Source organism: Cheilinus undulatus, linkage group 2 (genome assembly GCF_018320785.1).
Source record: "Cheilinus undulatus linkage group 2, ASM1832078v1, whole genome shotgun sequence".
Lineage (NCBI taxonomy): Eukaryota > Metazoa > Chordata > Actinopteri > Labriformes > Labridae > Cheilinus > Cheilinus undulatus.
The window spans coordinates 29,407,668-29,432,804 of NC_054866.1; the positions used below are offsets into that span (position 1 = coordinate 29,407,668).

At 38.5% G+C, this 25,137-nt stretch overlaps 1 protein-coding gene across 3 annotated transcripts in view; it reads left to right on the forward strand.

Annotated features, from left to right (window-relative positions):
• The window catches only part of prkd2 (protein kinase D2), a 63,709-nt gene that overhangs the window by 16,348 nt on the left and 22,224 nt on the right, over positions 1–25,137 (forward strand). For 2 of the 3 annotated variants that reach the window (XM_041807939.1, XM_041807932.1), the window contains exons 2-4: positions 23,697–23,835; positions 24,121–24,252; positions 24,397–24,596. In XM_041807939.1, coding sequence (XP_041663873.1) covers positions 23,697–23,835; positions 24,121–24,252; positions 24,397–24,596 — 471 coding nt within the window. Of the gene's footprint in view, positions 1–20,707; positions 20,772–23,696; positions 23,836–24,120; positions 24,253–24,396; positions 24,597–25,137 lie in introns of those variants that run through there. The other variant, XM_041807947.1, reaches the window with a different exon arrangement.

The following is a 25,137-nucleotide window of genomic DNA, read 5'->3' on the forward strand; positions in this document are numbered from 1 at the left end:
TCAAGAAATAAAGGCTTGAAATATTTCACTATGTGTAATGAGTCTATATAACATATGGGTTTCACTTTCAGAAATGAGTGACAAAAAATATTGAACTTTTTCATGATATTCTAATATTTTGAGATGTACCTGTATGTGTGTGTATGTATGGGTTTTTTTTCAATAAAGGGCCAGGTTGAAGTCACGTTTAGGCCAGGTCTGACATAGGGGCCGCTATTCACGTGGCTCTTGTATACAGTTAGCAGTATACAGTGTAAATCAATTTTACTTTTGCACTCTTTTGCTTGTATTTATCTTTGGGCCTTTTATGCCTTTATTATAGGACAGAACAGTGAAGTCAGAGTCAGGGATGAGAGAAAGGGGAATGAAATGCAGGTAAGGAGCCACCTGCAACAGCGATGTGCCCTCTTTACATGGAGACATAAACACTGGGCTGCCAGCCAGTGCCTCTCGAATGACTTTTTTAAAAATTCTCTTTTCCCTCATTTTTTAAATTTTATTTAGAATTTTTTTGCAGATACTGATAGTTCTATACACTCAACCTTTCCTTATCAATAGTTGGCCTTCAATGTCAAGATGATATGCAGGCTCACTCCTTAATGCTGCAACTTTGTTGTGCAGAACACGCTTGAAGTTGCCCTATTGCAAGGGCCCTATCCAGATCACTCAAACATGGCATGCCTTGGGGCAGACACTGACCACGGTAGATGGGCCCAGACTCATAGGTACTGACAGTTAGGTGCCAATCAGGTCTAAGGACCTGTGCAATCACATCAGAAGATTTTCGCTGTTTCAAAAAGGGATGCATTGGTCAAATATTGATAAAAGAAGTATTTAGTATTTGGCTAAATTATTCTAAATATTTGTGGCAGTATCTGCCCTGTTTCTAAAATTGAAGCTAAAGATGTAGAAATTTTTGTGAAGGATTTCAACATTTATTTCCAGCTCTAAGGACAGTGTGTGTCTCAATTTTTCTAGTCTTGCTGGTTTTTCTTCTCATTTTGGCTCCAATTCAGCATTGAATTAACAGGTGGCTCTGATTAAAACCATCTATGATTTTTCAAAGTGTGCAGCAACATCAGGCCAATAAAACAGGGGAGAATTCAGTTAAGATGTTCTTTATCTAAGGTTTTACAGTACCAGTGAATCAAAACTACGTGCATTAAACCTTTGCAGTAACACTGTCATTACATCAGAATAATTACAGAAAATTGCATATAACTATCATGAGGATGATGTTTTAGTAATGTAGGATAGATTCTGAATAGAAAAAAAAGATACTTGTGCCCTATAAAGAGGAAATAGAGTGTTTCTCTCCTGTGTATGTGCAGACACTCTGCAGGCTTTAATGAACTTTTAATTAAAAGGTTCAATAAAATATTGTTTTCTTTCCCACTCTCTTTCACTCACTTAAGATATATATCTACAGTATATGAGGAGTGATGAGAGGGTAGAAAGAAGTGCATGTGGGGAGAAGGGGCACACATAAAGGAAGATGGGATGACTCAGAGTGCAGTAATGTGCCTATTGTGACCCTCAGCATGCAGCTTTGAGTGTTTGTGTGTGGAGGATGAAGAATGTCTAAACACTTTTCAGTGAGGGTAGGCTTTATGATCAACACTTTGAGGTAGACTTCCACTCCACTGGAGAAATGGATGATATCTGAAATAAGCATCCTTATTTGTAAGTGTAAGAATTTGTCAGAGGCACCTGTGTTTACATGAGTAATATGTCAGTTTCTGTTTTCATCATTTGTTTATTGTTGTTAAAGTTTCTGTTTACTATCTGGGGACTTTTTCTGATGTCAACATTGGGGCAGATGCTCCAGAAGGGCCCGAAGTATCACAGTGCAGTTCATGAGCAGTAATCACTCCATTCTCCTCATATTCAAACATGGTTGTCACTACTTTCTGTTTGTTCTATATGGTCAAATAAATGATGCAAAGATACTTACTGCTGTGTAGTATTAGATGTGGCTTGTTATGGTCCAGCAAGTTTAGTTTCAGTATGTTTCCACCTGCCTGTCTCTGTGTATATTAGAAAGCTACACTATAAAAAGATTAAAACGTTTTTAATTATGTGAGTGGACTGAAAAAAGAACTGTGATGGAAACACAAGATGGACACTGTTGTTTGAGATAAAATATGAACTTCAGGGACCTTTGTAAATTTTTATGCCTTGGTACTGGCAATAGCCAAGGCCAGAGGCAAGTGTTTTTAGTTTGTCTGTCAGTTGGTACATTGGTTTGGGCCACTCTTGTAAGCTTGAAATCTTTAGGACGCTTTGAGATAGTTTCTTCAAACTCATTGTTAAAGTTAAAGTAAACTCCTAGGTAAGAGCTGACTCCGCCCACTTCAGACTTTTGAAAAATGCACAGAAAATGGGCAGTTTGGTACTGAGAGGAGGGAGGGGAAAAGGATGGAGTTTTCCAGATGAGGCAGGAATGACAGTGACGTCCCCTTGCCAGAAAGTGACAGAGTCAAACATGGCAGAGTCCCGCAGCACTGCTGTCTCAGAACGATCTTTTAGAGGTGGAGGATTATCCCCCTCCAGAGTCCCCTGAAGCAGGCTGTAATGTGGTGGTAGACCATGGTGGTCCACATTCAATAGAAGGGAGAAAAAAAAAAGACTAGCAGTGTGACTCAAATTGAAATACTTCTGTTAGCATACTGTACAGTAGACTTGAATGCATAGCAGAGGTGAGAATTGTCTCAAATTGTGCACTGCCACAGGAAGTGAAAGGAAGTGTAACTTGTATATTATGTTAACATAGTTCTCCTCAATAAATGTATTTTGCCTTAAATGTCTTTTTCTTGATTTAAAAGTGCTGCTGTTGCCAATAACATGGCTAGTAACAACTAGCTAACAACTCAAGCTAGCAGATGTTAACATCAGCTTGCAGATGCTAATGCTAATGTTAGCTAGCGCACTAAGATGGTGTTCTTTGAGGGTTCGAAGTGTCCATCATTCCACACTCGGTTCTTGAACTTTTTTTTTTTTTTGAGTGTGCAGGTAGGAGCTTATAGGTATACTTCTCAGTTTTAACACATTATGCACACTTAAACTCAAAGAATGAATTATTCAGTACAGAAAGATGCCATTTGGGACACACTGGAGATCTATTATTGCTACAATAGAAGTTGTATGTTTAAAAAACTGTTTTTCACCTTCTTAATTTCTAACTAGCACCAATAGAGTACAGTTGCTGTTGAATTTGAATATCATAAAGCAGTCCTACTAACAGTATTCTTATTATAGGGCTCATTTAGTTTCCATCCACCTTTATTTTCCCTCTATACACGCTCTAAGACTTTCCTCTCCTGTGATGGTCTGTTTTCTGTCTCGCCCTCTTGTTATGAATCAGTGAGTTGTTCATTGCAAAGAGTGGACTGAATCCAAAGTTCCTATCAACTTACCTGCTTCGAAGCGAGCCAGGTAGGGACAGAGGAGGAGGGGGGAAGATGGACGAGGGTTCCAGACAAAGGCGGCTTAAGAGCAGCCGTGCGTGTCTCCTTTATACCCGGACCCCTCTCTCATGCCTGGTCACGGCTCTCAGGTTACCTCTCCGTCCTCCTTCATGCTTGGAGCAGAATGGGATGCTTTGTCCATGCGCTCCTTTTTGAGACTCTGTCTCTGCCACTTAACGGTCTCACACAAACACTTACACACGCATGCACACACACTTCATTAACAACTGTACAGGTGTCTTTACTACTTTACTCTAGGAACTTTGTATCTAGTCAATTATTAGCAGGGTTTCTGCCACTTTTTTCTTAATTGCACGATCTTAATTCCGTTAGCTCAGGAAAATCCTGATTTCACTATTTGCTCTTTTAAAATGTAAGGCTTTGTGTTTTTCCTTTTAGTAATGAGTTTATGTGCTTTGTGCTGCAATCCATTTGTTTAAGTCTATTTACACTGTCAGTGTGTGCATTTTGTACTCTGGTGTGTTCACAGCCTTGGGTGTTTATATGCTCACAGATCATGTGGTTCATGTTTTTTTCTTGTGCATGCTGTGTGTATGTTACATATGTGCAGGATTCACACTCCCCCCTCCAGTCACTCAGGTTTACTTGGTTATCTCTGGTACGCAGAAAACTAGCAGGTCAGGAATGTAGAACTGATTATGGCTCGCTTTCCATGATGACACACACACACGCAAAGACACACATACATCAAGCGTGAGTAAGGGGAAAACACAAAGTATAGAGTACAGCGAGCATGCTTGGAAAGGGGTCAAAACACATCCATAAATGCAATGTGACAGTTTCCATTTTTTGCTCTGCTTGTCTGTATCACTTTCTCTCTTTTTCCCCGCCATTTATTCAATGGACATGTCACTATGAAACAATTAAGGCTGCACTGAAGTCATGTTGACAGTTAAAGGTGCAGTGTGTAATATTTAGCCTATTAGCATTTAGCAAAACAAGCTTGGTTAAAATGAAACAGAACATTTATAAGCAGATTGATCTAAATTAGTGTTGACATCTGATAACACATTTTTTAAATTTATGTTTTAAATTAACTCAGAATAAGCCTTTTATTCATACATAGGGAGGGTCCCCTCCAAGGACGCTGCCATCTTGGATTTTTGCACTTTGCCTGTTTCTATGGCACCATAGAAGGAACCAAATAACAGTTAAGCATGAATTGATTTTTAAACTTCACTGGTTCCCACAGTTATCACCAGAGAAATGAGCATCACACTCCAGAATTGACTGTTAGATGTTGATAGTCCCAATTTTACACACTGTACCTTTAACGTACAAGAAGACCTTGAAGTAAACTTACAGCAACAAAGAAGTATTAAATGCTTGATTTGATTTGCGTTTTTTTTTTTTTTTTTAACTTATTCCTGTCCAGTCTGACCTCCTGTGCCTTCTCCATAGAGTAGTTGAAGGTCCATGCTCTCTTGTCCACGAAGCAAACTAGTTCAGTTAGGTACAGTATGCCATTATTTGCATCTGCAGTGAAAAGTATAGCAGTATCTAAATAAGTCATTCATACTATTCTCTGCACCCTTCTGTTCAATTACCAAATCCGACCCTAAGAGGAGGAGCTAGACTCCCTGCTGTCTCCTAATTGGGGAAAGAAATTTTCATTTCTGGTGTGGCAGCAGTAATAATTGCCATGTTTTGAACCGCTTTACTCCCTTGTTTTGTCAGAAACATGTTTTTTGAGAAAACAGCACATAAACCTCTTGGGGTAGCTTCTGGTTAGATCGCTATGACAACTGAATTTTTATGTCAGTGTCCGGAACTAGATTCTGTTAGAGAGCTGTTGTTGTTTAAAAACCTTGCAAAGCAGATGGATGTGCCAGAATTCATGTCTGTCATCAGGCAAACCCCTCTTGCAAAACTCCAGTCTGCACTGGTCTGGCCAGTCAGCACCATTTGAGGAGGAGGGCTAAGAGGCACTGGAAGCCATTAACATTAATAATGGCTGCCACTAGTGTAACAATGAGCTTAGAAGTAGCTTGAGGTGAGAGTTGGGGGGTGGTTGTCATAGTGGGAATCGGTATGTACTGCTGGTGTATCCGGTTATCAGAATTAGACTTTTTTTCTTTTCTTTTTCTTTAAAGATATTTTTTGTCTTTTTATATCTTTATTCATTAAGGAGGACAGTGGATAGAATCAGATTCAGGGATGACAGATGGGGGAAAGACATGCAGGAAAGAGGCCACAGGCCGGACTTGAACCTGGACCCACGTACATGGGGCGAGATCTAACCACTATAATGCCTGCACCCACTTCTTTATTAAAAAGGAGTAGCCACACTGAAAGCTTTTCATGGCCTATACTTTGGCATAGGTCATCTATCATTTAAGATGGGGTTTAGTTGCACTGTAAGCTGGTGTTTACAGTGGCTGCTAGTACTGAAGTGATTCGCTCAGATGTAGTTGCAGAAACGTGCCGTTTTTTATCAGAATTGTGCCATATAATTTTAATTAAAACAAGAGCAAAGAGCCACACTGTGAAGACGTTTTTTACGCTGCCACATCATTCTCCACTGTTCATATACTACAGTAGCATTTGAAATAAAGCTACGTATGTGTGCAACCATATTTTGTCTCACCGTTCTGATTGGCCTTAAATGAATGTGAAAGACAATGTTTTTCAATGCACCTACTGAGAATTTTATGAAAAATCCCAAACGCTTTGTACAGGAGCTTTCCCATATGAATGTGAAATGTATCCATGCAATGGATATATGAAACAGTCTATCTGGCGTGTCATGATAGTTGTTTAATATAAACCAGAATTGTACCAATGGAAGAGTCCTCTAGAGGCTCATAGACGCAAGATGCAAGACCAGGGTTTACTGTTCCATACCAAGCCAAACAATGCTGAACCAAATCAGACTGCTTGGTGGAGACGTGCCAATAGATGTAGCCGAGGTGTGGTCCCCCATTGGTATTTAAAGAGCAGTCATGAGGCTCTCTGATGCCAGTTACCAAATATGTCTTGTGTGCTAGCTGAGAGAACTGCAGTTCTTTTGCATTTGGTTTGATTTTTCAATAGTGTATTGCCGCTTGGTTTTACCCCTTGAACTCAAGTGCCAAAAATATTCAGCACTGTTGCAACAAAACAAAACAGAAAAAAAATTCCCAAATTTTAGCCTCATCCAATTAACAAGCAGCATTTTACCCCAAAGTATTAGTGTCTTTAAAATAACTCTCCCATGTCACTTGTCCATAGTACATTTCAGAAGGAAGCCAACAGAACCAGAGGGAGAATAGCTTTGCATTTGGCCTTAATGCCTCCTTTCAGAGATCATAATCAAACAGAACATTTTCTTGTTATTTCCATTGATAACAACTTCCCACTGCACAGGCTCTCAGCTGGGTTTGTTCCTCTTACCACCCCAGCTGCTTTCTCTCCTGTGTGCTCATTTTTGTGCACATTGATGTGAGTAGTAGTAAATATTTTGGAAGAACCAGTAAGGCTGAGATCATCATGAAGTTGCTGCATGACAAAAGAATTGATAGATAAAGGGATTAATAGAGTGTGAATATGTCGAGGGCATCATGAGAGCACAGCACTACATCATGCAGCTTTTCTTCTGTCACTCCTTGTGTTCACACTTTCTATGTGTATTCATCCTCATTTTGTTTTCCTTCTTTGTGCCTGCCAAGCCCAGCATTTAGCTGACGTCATGGGGATTGCTTAATTCCTCGTCCTCCTGGCACAGAGCTGTCACTCACTTCTGTTATTTGAAGCGTGACGTGAGCGCTTAAAAAAAACAAGGTCATGTTCACTTTTTCTTTCCTTTCAGCCATTAAACTGTGCAGCTGAGACTCTACAGGTGACTGAGGACACAGGGAGGGCAGGGATGGCTGTCATTTTTTAGTCGTCTGTTCAATGTCTTTGCAGGCATGTGACCTCACTCAGGTTAAAAATAGAACTTAAGAGCCAGCAATACGTTTGGTTGATCCACGACGCTGTCAGCACAAAAGGAAAAAATTCCTGCGTTGCGCCAAGTTGTTGTCAGGAGCTAATGAGGGCAGATCATTGACGTCTTTATGTGACCGTTGCTGTAGCAACTCCTCATTAGACACCTCATCAATTTCATGAAGGTGGGGTTCTTACTGAGTCCCATGCTTGATATGCCAACAAGGATAGAGGGTCCTACAATTAGCGTTTGTCTTTAGGAGGATGGCCAATGGAAAGTGTAGGTATGTTCATCTGCACATATATACATGAGGCTGTATGATTCATGCCACAGTGTGACATAGATGTTTAAACAATGTCTGTTGTTTGAAGGGATGCAGTGTGTTTCCCTCTGACTATAAAATGGCTGGATCAGGTTCCTGTTGTGATAACACACAAGCACAGAGCACCATGTAAGGCTATAGAGGTCACACTGTTTACAGAGCTTCAGTGTCACACAGCATGTTTCATATTTTATCCAAAGTGTGGTGTGATTAATTCTGCAGGACTGCAGAGTGTTTCTGTTACATTCTTCACTGAGAAAACATAAATCTAGCTTCTTTCCACTGTAACTTCTCAGTCTGCAGGACTTCTGCAAGTACTATTAAAAAGTAAAGCAACAGTAGAGAGCAGTTTAAAGAGTTTAATAAGCTTTTCCTTTCTGGGACTAAGAAGTGACAGGAAAACTTTTTTCCTTGAAATCTAAAATATTCTACTATCTAACTAGGATTCACTGGCATCATGTATAGTATGGTATCTTATTACAACCCACCAATCCCACTGTGTTGATCATATTGTATCACATAGAATCATATAGTATTATCTCATACTGTCTCTATCATATTGTATTGTATTGTATGGCAATGATGTATCAAATTGATTATATCATATCATATTGTATCCCATCATGAAGTATAGTATCACAACATCCTGATCGTACCATGCCACATCATATCATGCTACATCTTATCATGCTACATCATATCATGCTACATTGTATAGCATCCTATTGTATTTTATTGTATGGAATTTTATGGTATAGTGTCATATCCTATTGTATCTTTGCATATTGTAGCATATCATATCATATTGCTTGGCATCCCATCCCATAGTTGTACTAGCATAGCATATTTTTGTGTATCATATCACATAGTATCATATCTTGTTGTATTGCTTCATATGGCATCACATCACATGGTATTGTAACATATTACATCACATCACATCGCATCATATCACATTGTATCACATCCCATTGTATTGTAGCATTTCTTATATCATTGTGTACCATGAGGTATCTAGTTGTATTGAACCACATTGCATTGCACTGTATTGTAGCACGTCTTTTAATTTGTATTGTATTGTAATTTGCATCATATCTTTGTAATGATGTGTATCTTGTGTTTTGTATTGCATTGCATTGCATCATAACGTATCTTATTGGATCCTATCTTTCGCATCGCATTGTAGCATTTCTTGTGTATCGTATTGTATCGTATCATATCACATTGCAGTGCAGTGCAGCGCATCTTACCATAGCTTATTATATCGAATTGCATTGCATTGCATGGCATTGTAGAGTATCTTGTGTATTGTATTTTCTTGTATTTCATTGCAATGCATTGCATCACATAATATTATATCACATAATTTCATATGGTATCATATTGTATTGCATCTTATTGAATGGTTTCATATCGTATGGTATCCCTTGCATCATGTCCAATTGTATTGTATCACACTGTATCGATTAGCATTGCATCACATTACGTCCCATCTCATCACATTGTACAATTTCTTTTTTTTTTTAATCCTATCATATCCTATGTAATAACCTAAACTACATGTATATAAAAAACTCAGCATCTTACATCTTTTGAGTTTAATTTGAAACATATTTGTTTGAACTTTAAAAGTGTCAAGTCTGCTGTAAAATTTTGACTGAATTTGTAATGATGACATGTATTTGCATTCATTCAAAACAGGAAACTTTTCTAGTTAAAGGGAACCCTAACATTTTAAGATATGCTGGCTTTAATGGATTAACACTCATGTCTTTTTTATGCTTGTTTAAAAAAATACAGACTAGAAATCTACAATTTAAGAACATTTAAAAATAAATCCACAAATAGGCTGCCATCGTTGTGTAATGCACTCTGGGTAGGGTTGCATTGTTCCTCATCCTGTATTTCTGATTACTATCACCATGGTTTACTTAACAGTAACTTCTATTATGTTGTCCTCTTTACTAAAATGACACTCAGGAAGAACAATGCACCCATTTGACCCATTTCACTACCCAGAGTGCATTGCACAACAAATTTTCTCAAAGTGTAGAGATCTTGTGTGTTTCATGCATATAAAAGACACTAATGTTAATCCATTAACATTAATAGATGTTTATATGTATTTGTGTGGAGGTTTTTTTTTTGCATTGCCTATACAGGATGTGAACCACGGACCTTCTGACCATGAGGCAACAGCAGTCACTGCTGCTCTGTGTAACAGCTTTATATTATGTCATCTTAAATGTGAATTTAAATAAGGGTCAACTTTAATATAAGCTATTTTGGACCCCCATTCTTTATCTAAATTGAATCATTTTAGTAATTTTGAGAATTTTACAATTGTTAAGCTGCCACAGTCTCATCAGTGTGTTTGTTGTATTTTCAGTGACTGGTGTGGCTATCAGATGTTTAACATGTTCATACTCTTCCTGCTCTCGCTTACACATGTGATTTTTTTTAACATGCTATTTCACAGTTTTGAAGAGCCTTAATCAAAGTTGCAGTTTCCTGTGCTATCTAAGTAACAGATAACATGAATGGTAAGAATATATGTTCAGAAATAACCATAACATAATGTAACTCAAGCTACTTTTTGTTTTCTAAGTAAAGAAGATAGAGTGATGGATTGTTTTGTTAAAGATGGTGTAAAGGCCTCAAAGCCTAATGCAGTCCTGAGAAAGCAGAAAAGTTGATGTGTTCTTAGAGCTTGTGGAGTTTCCCTTCATGTGTGGAAAAACATGCAAGCAACAAAACCATTTAAGCTAACCAAGCAGCTGTTAGAGTGCAAGCTGCATCACAAGAATAATGCTTCCTAAACATTTTAATTTAAGCTATTTGCATCCTAATAAAGAACAAAAACTAAAATCAAACATAAATCTTCTGCTAATGTTAGAAAGCAGCACTGCTTTAAAATTATAATTCAGTCTTAAACAAAACAAAGACTAACCCAGGTCTGTTTTGTTGATGAGTAATCACCTAAGCATGTGGCTTCTCCAAAGACTTAAACAGCTTTGGTTAGATGGCACCAATGCCTCTGCTGCATTAATGTGATTTTTCTGTGTATTTGTGCGGCTCGGTGGTGAAAGGTGGCTCACGCTGAGCTGCTGGAGGGGAAGTGATGGGGAGGATGAAAAGCAGAAGTGAGCGGCTTTCTCAGCAGGACATAAACGTCTTTACATGTGCAGCATCCCTGTTATAAAGGGGAGCTATTTTAAGACACACTGTTCTGCAGCCGTTTGACAAACCATCAAAAGTTACAATGAAAGTGGACGTTAGTGCCGTACTTGTGTGTAAGCACTGAGGCTTTGTTGTGGTGAGTCTTACCTGTTGCTGTAGTGTTTAAAAAAACTCTACCGCTGTTCCTTTTTTATGCACGTACTCTCAGGTATATTGCATGATCGTGTTTACAAAAATAAAGCCTCATTTGTGCATGCGTTTTTCTGATCACTTAATCATTGATATGTGCAATTCATACAGCAAAGAAAAGTGAATATAAAGTTGACGATGTTTAAGTACTTGTTGCTCTTAAAGACAAAAGATCTCTCAGTCAGTTCTTTTTTGCTGTGACCTGCACAATCAGAGGTTGAGGTGGACTATAAAAACAGACATAATAGATGCACAGATGAGAGGAAATGTAGCCAGCGCTGTGGCATCAAGTGTAGGTGTACATCTGTGTGTTTGAATACAATATTTTGATCTCAAATTTCACCGACAAAAGCCCTGTTCCATGACATCACTGTTATGATGAAGAGGACGTTTTTGTGTGCAGCACACAAACTGAGATCACCTGTTTAGTGTTCAGGTGCTTTTATGTGACTGTTGTTTTTGTAATCCTAAACTATGCTCGGCTATTTGTGGGCTTGCCAGAAGTAGAACTTGTGTAAAAACCATCTTTCTGGGCTGTGTTGTAACAGGCTGATTTTATCTGTCTTTGCATTTTAATGTGGCACATTTCCTTTTGTGAGTGGTACTGTCACTATAAGCATGCATTTTCTTCTTTGGCATCAAATAATTGAAGCTAAGAAAAAGTTAATGTTGCCACTTTTTTGTGTTATTTTTCCTATGTGAAAATTAAATACAGAATTATGTATGCTGTTCCATATTTGTTTGCTTATTAGTGAAACTGATCTGGTTTGAGGACTAAAGAAAGGTAAATAAACAGAGTGTTTACAATAGTTTCAGCAGGCTACGGAGACAAGCTTGCCATAAAATCGAGATCAGCTGATTTCATAAGTCCTCGTCAGCTGATGCCCAGCTGATTTGCTTTAGCATGCTATTGGCTAATTGCAGTTAAGCTGCTAGGAGGATTGTATTGTCAAGAATCTGGCGATACGATACGTATTGCGAAACGGGGTGCCGATATTGATATATTGCGATATATTGCGATACTATGAGCAAGGTGATATATTGGGATATTTTTGTAAGATATATATATATTTATAAACTTGTATGTATATGTGGGTTTGTAGATATATATATATATATATTTATTCAAGAAATAAATAACTATGTAATGTTAAGTTAATATGGAATATAGCAGAACAGAATTAAGCTATTAAGAAAAATCTATTCAAATTATATGTTTAATATGTAAATTAAAAGTTATATGGTGTATTCTAAAATACATGGTCCTGCATCATCTAGAGTTGTAACTCTTTTTGTGCAATTTGAAGATGAGGATTTTTCACATTTGTTGTCATGAATTAAAATACTTTCAGGATTTCTAAAAGAAAAGTGGAAAAATCATATCAATATAGCCTAAATTTACTAAAATCTTTTATATTTCTTGGGACTTAAGCTTGTATGTCTTAGCGTAATGACAAGGTGCTTGTGGAGGAAGACTGATCCTCATGTCCTCCTTTAAGGACTGGTGTACTGTGTTGTGAGGAGGGCATGACATGACAGGTCAGTGTTTTTTTATCGTACTACAGAAGCCGTCATTCTTAACGACACTATGATGGCACAGGTCCTTACAAAAACCAAGTATTGACAGGATAATTATGGTTACATGAGTAAAAATCAGTGGTAGCTTCAGCAGGCTTCTTTCATGTTGGCTGTTAGCCACTAAGCGATCGCTATAATGTCTAGCGTCAGGTTTGTCGTGTTGTCCAAGTATTTTACATTGGCGCAGCATATCTTACAAATGACTTGACTCTTGTAGAAGTCTGTACCATCTTTAATCTTTTGGAAGCCTAAAAAAGTCCACATATCCGCTACGAATGCAGCAAAAGCTGCACTGCTGGGTAGCCTTGAGCAACCGGCTCTCTCAGACCAGAAGTCTCATGTGATCTCGCTGTCTAAGCAGAGGAGAAGAGGGAAGAGTCAACCGCTTGCAGCCGGCTGGTGGTGCCTGCCGCCAACTAGCAGTCAGGGGTCGAAATTACACCACAAACTACCGCACCAACAAACTAAATTATTAACTGAAAAAATATCGACACTGCATTTTAAAATATTTTTATAGTATTGTGTCACGAAATATCGCAATATATCAGTATATTGATATTTCGTGACACCCCTAAAAGCTGCCATATCCAAACTGCTCTAGCCTGGTTATGCTTTGCTGCTCTCTCTGCAAGCTGCTTTTTGCAACCCTTCACCACCCCAGCTCCTCCTTTAATCTGCTTCTGACGTAATCAGTGTCATTCTGTTGTGACTGATACCTGCTCTGCTCTGGATTAATGCTGCTTCTCTCCCTCCCTCAGATTTTCCTTGTAGGCACAGGAAAGATAGGAATGTGTGCTGTTCTTGCTTGATACTTTCCGCATAGCCTCGTAGATTAGCAGGGGGATCCCAGAATAACCACACAGCCAAACATAAATAAGAGCAATAGATGCGAATCAACTGCAAATAAAAAAATATAGTGAAATGATTTGCATTTGTTTAAACATAAATCAATAAATTCTTTAACCATTAAGAAAACAGAAACATCAACCAGAATCAGTTTTCCAGTGCTGTTCATAACATAATCAAGCAGGTGACTTAATGCGCCAGAAAAAAGCTGCATAAAGTAAAAGTATTCTTTAAAAATCACTCTAACATTTAATCTGTTAGCTTCTTTGAAAATTGTATTATGCATTTTAACTAGTTACAGCAATATTTTCAAAGAATTCAAATGTTTTACTTTTAGAGAATGAGGTTTATGGTTTTAAGGAAATGGGAGATCAGTCTTTGAGTTCTTTAGAAGCTTGTTTTATTCACCCGAGTCTGAAAACCAAAGAATTTTTATTCATAACCAAAAGTCTCACATTTAAAGAACTGCAACTCTGTAGTATTTGATATTTTTTCAACAGAAATAGCCTGAAATTAGCCTGAAAAATTGCACATCAAAGGCCACTTTTAACAGCTTTTCTCTCTAAAATACACCCATGATACAAAAATGATGGTTGACTGTTTACACATAAGAGAGTTTGTTTTACTGAATAGAGCCCTCAGTTCAAATCAAGGAATAAGCAGTGGATGTGGGCAGAGCCTACCCCCCTTGGGACAGCATAGACATACTATGCATTTATGTAGTTATAGTTTCTGTATTAGGGCTGAAATTGATCAGCAATGGACAGAAAAATTAGGAAATATAGCCTCAAAAGTCTTCTTCCTCTCATTGTGCAGAGCCATTTCTAGATATCTGTGCTCCACTATTCTGTCCATCTGTTACCCTTGGTAGATCATTTCATCTTTCCAGAGAAAACCAAGCATCCAGGCTTTGGAGAAAGCGGATAAGTCATGTTGCTGGTGAGGAAAAGCACAGCTGGCCAACCTTAAACATGACATCAGTGTGCAGAGGAGGGATTGTATCACATTGATGTCTGTGCTAGAGCTCAGAAGAGAAGATAGAATAGATTTGTTGTGCCTCTTTGGCCCACTTGATGTTGTTTTTGTATGATGCTATCCATTTGACGTATCGGTTTAGATATGAGACAGATATCTAAATGAAAAGAAGATGGAGGAGAGTTGGAGAGTGCAGAGGTGAAGTCAGGGGAACTGTTCTTGTTGTAGGGAGGGGTTTGGAAAAAAAAATCCATCGTTAATTCCTCTCATAATGGCTTCATTGGCCTGAAGAGCAGCAGGAATAGTGCAGGCGACACAGGGCAACCTGATCCCTGGTAACCCAAAGACAGTGGCTGCAGACACAGCCCTGTCTCCAGGCAAACCACACTACACTACAGTATGTATGATAACACAGCCCGCTCTTTGTCTGCAGACTTACACAAACACACTATATCCCTAACGTCTGCCGCTCACAGCCAAATACTCAAACACAAACATGTAGAGTTGTCATTAGAAAGCAAAAATTGAATTTTCATCGTGATTATACTCAGACAGAAGTAATGTGTGGTTTTTGTGCTTTCCCACCCTGTATTTTCACTGCAGATTGAAACAGCAAGAGAAGAAAAATGGTCATTTACTCTGAGGTTAATGTGGTTCAGGGGTATTTGTGTTATTTTAGTAGAGCTGTAAAGTCTTGCGGTCTGCCCAGACGTACATTGTGAATGTTTAGGACAGCAGACAGAGGATAGTATGACTTGATTTGTGTCTCGAGTTGCTGAAAAAAGATGTGAGCAGTTGCAGTAACAGTGCGGGGTAATAGCAGAGCATCAAACAGCGCCATGGGGGCTGACAAATGACTGCGGCTGAAGGGTGTCTGTGGATTAGGGCTGGGCTGAGCGTCTCCACTGATCTGAGATCTGTGGGTGTTTGTAATTACAGGAGGCAGCAGTCGGTCTTACATGTGGTAATGCCAAGTACTGATGCACTGATGATTCACTCATGTCACACAACCTGCTGCAGGATTAAGGGAAAGTTTGAAGCCTCTTTTTATTCATGTCCTACAGTTAAATTAGCATGGCCTGATGAGACAAGAAGCAAAGTGGAACAGTTTCTACATTTGATATGTTATCTTTGTGCTTTTTGAGCTTCTAGTGTTTGAAAATAATCATAATTTGTACTGATTTCTATTTTCACACAACATCCCAATTTTTCAGGAAATGGTATGTCAAGAGTAAATCTGTTTGCTGATGATCTGGTTTACTTTTGTAAGTTAATTTAAGGCTTCAGTAATAAAGCCAGACAAAATGGCCACCAGTTAAAATCTCATCAAAGTGGATTTGAGGATCATTTCATCTCTTTGCAGATCACAGTTCAACACAGTATTATTACACTTTCAACTATCAACACAGTGATAGAGCAGCACTGAAATAAAACAATAGTGATATACGGTATATGGCCACATGCCCTTTCCACCAGATTTTATTTTAATGAACAAAATCTTTAGCCTCAGCTACAAAACATATTTTCTACTAACCCTTAAAAGTCACTGCTGAATGGAACATTATACCATAAATTACCCCTTGGATTTTTTTTTACCCTTTTATTGATTTTAAAAATCAGTCATGGTCAGTATAATAGAGCTTTTTTGACAAAAAAAAAAACAACCAAAAACATCCTTAATGTCAAAGTGAAACAGAGTTTTACAAAGTAATGTCAACTAAACAAAAATGTGTAATGTAAAACTAGTATCTGCATAAATATGCATCGTCTATTAAGTATGAAGTAGATGCACCTTTGGCTGCAATCACAGCACTGAGTCTGTGTGTATAGGTTTCAGTCAGGCTTGCACATCTGGACATGGCAATTTTATTCCATTCTTCTATGCAAAACCGCTAAAGCTCTGTCGGGTTGACCAGGGACCAGGTGTGAACAGCCCTTTTCAAGTCCAGCCACAAATTCCCAATGGGATTTAGGCCTGGGCTTTGACTCAGCCCCTCCAGAACGTTCCCCTTGTTGTCTTTAAACCAATTCTGTGTAGCTTTTACTCTATGAATCAGGTCTTTGTCAAGAAATCTTCTCCTAAGCCATAGTTCTCTTGCAGACTTCATAAGATTGTGCCCCAGGATTTCCCTGGTTTTTTTTGCCACCTTCATTTTACCCTCTACATTTGCAAGCCTTTCAGCCTGGCTGCCAGAAGCATCCCCACAGCATAATGCTGCCACCACTGCACTTCACAGTGGATAGTGTGTTTCTGGTAATGTGTAGTGTTTGGTGTCTGCCAAGCATAGCGTCTTGTCAGATGGCCAAAAAACATCATTTTGGTCTCATCACACCAAAGAACTTTTTTTCCAGTTGCCTTTGGAGTCTCCCACATGCCTTTTGACAAACTCTCATCAAGATTTCATGAGGTTTCTAGTGGCTTTCTCTCTGCCACACTCTCATGAAGCTTTGACTGGTGAAGAACCCGGGCAGCAGTTGTTGTGTTGTTGTTGTGCTTGGAGTGTTCTTTTGTCTTCATGGTGTAATGGTAGCCAGGAATACTGATTAACCTGTGACTGGGCCATACAGACTCAGGTGTCTTTATACTAAAATCACTAGATGTATTCACTGCACTCAGGTGATCCCCATTTCTAGGGATGCCCAATACTGGATCTTTTGCCGATATCCAAAATGCCAATATCTACAGATTAATTTTAGCTGATACCAGGGGTGGACTGGCAATCTGGCATATCAGGCATTTTCCTGGTGGGCTGACGCATTTTGGGGCCAGTATGATATATTCATTCATTTATTTCTGCTAAACACCGGCCCCAGAGAGCAGGGGCAGTGACCGATTTGTTGTTTGCGTTATGATCACAGTTTAATGGTCCAATCACGTGTCCTAAAGGTCCGTTTACACCCCATCCCTCCCCACTTTGCCCAGGCTTGAAAGTGAAAGTGTTCAGAGAGAATAAAACAGAAGCACGAAAATGATCGACTGGATCTGCAGAAGAAGGAAGTTTCAATAAACCTTTCTGAGAAAGCCTAAAGATCTACATAAAAAGAAATCCTGGCACATTTTGAGCAAATAGCCACCTATTCCAATGACCAATATTAAAATATGTACTTCAGACCTAAAAATTCATTTTTTGAACACATTTTGATGTATAAGAATGAACAAAGAAACAAATTTGAGTACTTTAAAAACACTTTAAACTTTAAAGATTAATGAACAAAGAAAAGACCTCAATTGGCATAGGTCTTTTGGTCCCACTTAAAACTTTACAAACTTATTAGTACAAATGGCAAAAATGTACAGTCAATATATGATGATATTCACACACTAATTATCAGTTTCAAATATCTGCAGAAATTTTTGTACCTGCCGATACTGATAACTGCCTTTTTAAGCCAATATCTGCATATACCGATAACTGGCTGACAATATCATGTATCCCTACTCATTTAACTAACTATGAGACTACTCATACTGATTGGCTGGATTTCTATTAAATCAGGTCAGTCATTTTAAAGGGGGTGAATATTTATGCAGTCACTTATATTACCTTACATATTTTTGTTTGATTGATATTATGTTGTAGAAATCAGTTTTCACTTTTTTTCTTGGCAAAAAAGCCAAGTTGTATTGACCATGATTGATTTATAAAATCAATAAAAGGGTAAAACATCCAAGGGGATGAATACTCTTTGTAGGCGCTGTGTGTTGACCAAGCTGGACTCAGACTTAAAGCGGAGTTGTTTACGGAGGAACCTGGGCAACCAAATGCAAAGCTGATGGCAGAAAATAAACTAAGGACCATCACAAGTAAGCAGCAAAAAACATGAATGAGATACAGCAGCGGAAGAGCAGCGCGCTGTAGCAGTCCAGGTTTCCTGTAGCAGTCTTAAATGAAATCCCAGTGTTTCCATGGCAACAGTACACATTTCATGCCTATCAGGCTGCTCTTTCATGGTGCAGCTGTGACTGGAGATAGACGTCACAATGATATATTAGGAATATCTCTGGCTTTGAAAATTGTGTGTAGTATTTGGGGTAATGCAAGTCCTTGAATGAAAAGCATAAATAAAAGTAGGTAAGAGCAGAATTTTTAGAGAAAGCGAAAAAAGGAGCACTGTCCAAACAGTAAACTCCTCAAGGTGCACGACAAAAAAGACTTACTAGAAAAGGAGGTGTCAGCACTCAAAAAATGCCCTTTTAGGTACTTTTATCTAGGACGCATTTCGACTCGTGGTCATCTTGAGTCAAAACGCGTCCATTGTGCCTACCTAAATAAAACCACCTAAAAGGACATTTTTTGAGTGCTGACACCTCCTTTTCTTGTAAGAGTAAAACTTTTAAAATCAACGTTCACATTTCAGTATGAAATTCCGTTTTTGGAATTCAAATTAATTGGTTTTATTTAAACACCATAGCACGCTACACTAAGATTATACCCATTTTAAACATGTTTTTTTTACACAGTTGATATGATTGCTGAATTGGTTGAGGATGTTGTGTACAAAAAGGCAGTTTTTTCTGTTGTTAGTGTCTCATTGTCGACTGTGGTCAGCAGCAGAAGCCCACTGCTGGGGCGTGGTGAACTCGCTGTGTAGCTTGGCGGCGGTACAAACCAAGCCTGGATTTCAGATGTGGTGATGTGGAACGCCTGATGGGAAATCTGAAGGGGAGACTGTGTGTTTATATGTAAGAGGAGAGAAGAAGGGAAATAGGGGGAGGAGAGGCTGTGTGTCTCTGTTTGTAAGGAGGGTGGTTCTGTTGGTAAGTGGAGAGGAGGTGTGTATGTATCATTGTGTCGTTCAGAGGTGGAGACCAGGGTTCCCCTTCCTGTAAGTTGTAAAAGCCGGGCCAGATGGTGGATCTCGACTCCAACATGAGAAAAACAATATGGAGGGTTATGTGTGTGTTTGTTTGTGTTGTCTTTAAGATTATTTTTGCCTTTTTTGGACAGGACAGCTGAGGGGAGACAGGAAATATGTTGAGAGAGTGGGCTTTAACCTCCTGAGACCTGAGGTTTTGTTTGGAATTCATTTTTAGTTTCTCCCACTTATTTGGGATCAGTGGGACCTGATAAGTATAAAACCTGAAACTTTTTTTTGAACAGGAAATAGTTTTCACCAAAAAATAACATCTGCAGTCTATACTGTACAACACAAGAACAATAGATTTTTTTCATTCACATTTTTAACAAATGTATTTAATTTATATATTCATTTTGAGTGTGTTTGGGCCCGTTTTTCAGCGAACATTAAGTTGGTAAGAAATAGTGTCAGTTAATAAGAGATGTATGCTGCAATCATTTTGCTCATGATGGACCACAAGAACTTACTGAGGCCGGGTATGAACTAAAGTTCATGTTCAAAATATGCTTTAATGGCATGAATGGTTAAAACCTTTGTTGCCAAAGCAGAGTATATAAACAAAACAAATAATGACAATCACAAACTAAATTTCCATGGAAAGTTCTAGAGGTGTTTAAAATTATTAGAGATTCTCAAAACATTTTAAAACATCCCCTGAATTCCCCGAAGTTTCTGACACGTTACCAATTTTTTTTTTTTTTGAAAATTAAAAAAGTCCTGTCAAAAAATACCCAGATATATCCACATATATTCCCCTAACATTTCAGTAAACTTTTCTGAGAAAGCTTAAAGATTTACATAAAAAGAAATCCTGACAAATTTTGAGCACAAATTTCACAGCAAAGTCCACCTAAAATTTCTTATCAAATTCCCCAAAAATATACAAATAATATGTACATGCAGGGTCTCAGGAGGTTAAGCCAGGGTAAGGATCCAAACCTGTGACCAGTGTGTGTCGAGGAGTGTAGCCTCTTGGCACCTGCTCTGTGGGTTTTATGTTTGTCTACAAAACTTCAACTTTTTAAATTCTCTACTCTAAACACTCCCACCTGTAGCTGTGGTGTCCTGTGTTGTGTGTCCACTGAAGTGAACCAGACAATATTAAAGATTCAGGAGAGCAGGGTTTCCCTATGACAGCCTCCTCTGCTCTGCTGACTTCTGACTGACACACTCATCTCTCATATCTCTGGAAGAGCTTTGTGGAAACAGCTGAGTGTGTGTGTGTCTGTGGGTATAACTGATAGGAAGATAGGATAAAGTTTCTCCTTTGTCCAGCTCTCCACTAGTTGATTAATTTGTTGAACAGAGCTGGTGTGTCCCCTCGTTGTCTCACCTGTGCACGTGTATGCTTGAATGTGTTGGTGTTGGCTGCTTTATATTCCAGCAGCTTTACAAAGTGGGGCGTGCTGGAATTAGTGAAGGATATACGGTAATGTCAGAACCTTGAACACACAAAGACATTGCTGTGCACCTGCATGTACCATAGAGTGCTGAATGTTCCTTAAATGTTGAAGCAGATGTTTATAATGAAAATGACTGAGCAGTGTCTGCTCGGGATGTTTGGTGGACTTTCAGCGTAAAATCCAATATATGTGCCTTTTCTCAGCAGTATGAAAATACTCTATGCCACAGCTTTAATATGAACTTAATCTCTTTTTTTATATCAATTAAATTAAAAAATGTGGGCAGATTAGTCCATGTACAGAGCACCAGATGAGAAACTTGTCAGCAGTATTGCAAGAGTACAGTGATTTATCTCTTAAACAGACAGCTATTACCTCTCTTAGACATTGTATTTCTACTTTAAATTGCATTCTTGTCTTTCACTTTCACATCAAAATCTGCCCCTCATATTCTGACAGTGCTCATAGAGTTCAAAGTTGTGTAGTTTAAACAGTTTCTGTTCTGTTGCATTATCAGGTAGGGGATAAAAGTCTATTGAGATAGACCTATATGTTCATTACTGCTGGCTAAGCTCTGAAAGAGTTAATGTTTTTCTCTCAATGGCATGTATATATTTATTTGTCGTCCGATAGCTTACACTGCTGTTGTTGACATAAAGCGGGACTGTTGAGTTAACACTACAAATACTGAACAAATACAGTGCCATGAAAAGGTATTTGCCCCTTTCTGATCCCTGAGTTTTTTTTGCATATTTATTACACTTAAATGTTTCAGATCATCAGACTGATTTTTATATTTCACAAAGACAACCCAAGTAAATAGAAAATGCAGTGGCTGAATGATTATTTAATTTTTTACTCATCTGGATCTAAGAGTTTTATGTTTTTAATCAGTTATTTATTATTTTACAGTAAATCTTTGATATTTCCTGCAACATGACATATATTAAATGTTTTCATAATGATGATAAGCTCATATGCTGAGGTTTAATCATTAAGGTGATAAAATATATTAGGGGAATGTTAATAAAATAATAACTTATCAGTCCTCAGCCCTCAAAGGAAAGAGAGAGAGAGAGGGAGAGTATTTACATATAGACTGCATTGATGCACTTATGTAGCATGGTCAGAGAGGAGCTTTAAAGCAGGAGGAATAAAGGTCAGGTCTGTGTTGAATATTTTTCTCCTTAACGGATAGAAGCCTCAAGTATACACTACCAACATGTCAGTGTGTGTGTTTGTCTGTGTGTGGTGTTCGTGTCACTGTGTATTCAGCATGAAGCCTGCGCAAAGACATTTGAGCACACCGAAAGACCCAGCCACATGGCAGTTATTTTGGAAAACCCCCATATTTCTCTAGATTTCAGTTTAAGAAATTCCAAACATTGACGAGTTAAAATAACATGCATCCATGCTCTTTTTTTGCCTTATCTACAGTGCTGTGAAGAAGTATTTGCCCCCCTTCTGATCCCTGACTTGTTTGCATATTTATAACACTTAAATGTTTCAGATCATCAGACTAATTTTTATATTTCACAAAGACAACCCAAGTAAAAAGAAAATGCAGTGTCTGAATGATTATAAAATTTTTAAGGGGGGAAAAATCCAAACCTTGTAAAATCACAAGTTAACTGTGATTAACCACAGTTTTTGGAAAGCTGAGTTCAGTTTCACTGGCCACACCCAGGCCTGATTACCGCCAGATTTGTTGAATCAAGAAATCACTAAAATAGAAGCTGTTAGACAAAGTGAAGTTGGTTACAAATTGATAAATAATCGATAAATAACTGATTAAAAACATAAATCTCTTAGATCCAGATAAGTGATCAGCATAAATAACTTCTACAGGGGTTAAAATGACTTCAGCTGAAGAGACTAAAGTAGTAAACTTCTCTGTTTCTATCATTTTATTTATTACATTAATGGAGTTTTAAAAAGTTGTTTACAACTTCCAACATGTGAAAAGAATACAGCACATTCAACTAATCCATGATGGTAAATATCGCTGGACTACTGACCATTGTTTGTTGACTACTTTTTACAATGCATTGTGGGAGATAATGAGTGTACTATATGCTCACACAGAAATTAGTCACCACTACATAATGACGTATTCACTATTTATAACACTAGATAATAAATATGAAAGGATTTCAGATACAGCCATTGCCTTACTGTTGCAGACTGAAGTTATATTGCAAAATGTATTTATTTGACTTTAGACTAGTCAGCTGAACAATATTCTAATTTATTTGTAATAGGATGGGAAATGAAACGCCTAGGAACATCACTAGACTGAAATGCACCTGTTATCACGGGTAAAGGTAAACTGAGTGGAATAAGAAGTAAGGATGCATGTCCACCTAGTGCTACTGTACATTCAAGACTTTTGCCCACTGATTGATCCAGGCACACATTCACAGCCTACTGATGACAGCCCTGTGACACACTTATAAGTCCCAACCCACTGGTTGAGAATTACTACCATAGTCAACATTGCACCAGGATTTTAACACATTGTTTTTGAGTTGAAAGACAGAAAGCTAGCATGTTTTGATTTTTTTATAATATCTATGTTAGGTGTGTATGTATGTAGGTAGGGAAGCGGCAGGCTGAATTTAAACTCAGGCCTCACGCTTGCAGCATCTATTCATGGGGCGTGGATATAAACACTAAGCTAACAGTCAACCATAAAAGATGTAAGATTAGGTTCTCACTTACATCTATAGAGAGTTTTGTCTCTCATTTAAAGTTGCTCCAGCTTTTCTTTTTATCTTCAGCGTTCATTCTTCAGTCACATTGGTCATATTGTCACAGACTGGACACTGCACACTTCAGCTGAGAACATTTTCTTATGGGATCTGAAATGTAGCTGCTTTTTCCCCTCTGAATTACAACTTTCTCCATTTGATTCGCCTAACCTACATTTTTGTTTCTATTTTCTTTTCTAGTTCCCAGAGTGCGGCTTCTATGGCATTTATGACAAAATTCTGCTCTTCAAACATGACACATCAACAAACAACATCCTGCAGCTGGTGAAAGGAGCCAGTGACATTCAGGAGGGGGATCTGGTGGAGGTGGTGCTCTCTGGTAAGAAACTCATTGTAATCAAACTTTCACATAAAACTAAAGTATAAATCATCCTTTTAAAACCTTCTACAGACTTCTGCAGACTCTTCATTAAGTCCTTATCTGCTGAGATGACTACACCTTACAAAACACTAATCTAAATCTTCCTCTGATTCAGACTGTGTTTTTTTTAGGAAGAAATTACGCCTTTATTCTGTTCTGTTTGCCTTTTATCCACTTTATCATGCTACAGTCATATGATTGTATCTAGAGATGAACCACACTCCTCCTCTGTTATCTCTTTAGCTGCGGCCACATTTGAAGATTTCCAGATACGGCCCCATGCACTCAACGTTCACTCATATAGGGCCCCAGCTTTCTGTGATCACTGTGGAGAGATGCTGTTTGGGCTGGTCCGACAGGGACTCAAGTGTGACGGTGAGGAAATAAAGAAATAAATTAAGAAAAGACTCTATAATGTGGTGCTCAGGTTTTCTCTTGAGAAATGAACAGCCACACTGACCAGTTCTTCTCTTCCTCTCTCCTCGTCCCTGGTTCTCTGATCCATGGCGCCCCCTGCAGGGTGTGGACTGAACTACCACAAACGCTGTGCATTCAGCATCCCCAACAACTGCAGCGGAGCGCGAAAACGGCGTCTGTCCACCACCTCGCTGAGCAGCAGCCAGTCGCTGCGTCTGTCCACCACAGAGTCGGTGTACAGCGTGGGGACGGCCTCCACCTGCTCAGAGGAGGCCAGCCTCGTCCGCTCACACACACAGATGGTAATGTTGGAGTCGTGCTGCTGTGCCCTGCTCTTTTTGAGCTTTGTGAACTTCAGGAGAGTTTCAGTTTTAATTCAACCAGTCAGGTGGCCTTTAAAGTTAATGTCACAAGTTTAATGATTAAAAAGTTCCTGAATATTTTAAACATACTGTAAATTACACTTTCTTTCAAGTTACTGAGATTGATTAAAACCTCTGCAACTTAAACCAAAGACCATGCCTTTCCTAGGAAGCCCAGTCTCCTTGGCTACTGTTAAAAGGCTACTGTTAAAATGTTATTGGTTATGGGGATTATGGCTCTTTTTAGATCCTGGTCATTTGGCTCAGCTCAGCAAGAAGATATGGCTCTTTTGGCACTTCCCTTGGTACCGCTTTAGCTTCACTTGATCTGCCAAATTTAGCATTTCCATGATTATGATTGATATTTATTCTGGTATTTTACTCAAATTATACTTTATTGTTTTAGATAATTAAAATATCCTGTAATTATTTTTGGAAGTATACTTTCTCCCCAAAACACCTTGTGGGTCAGATGAAGTCT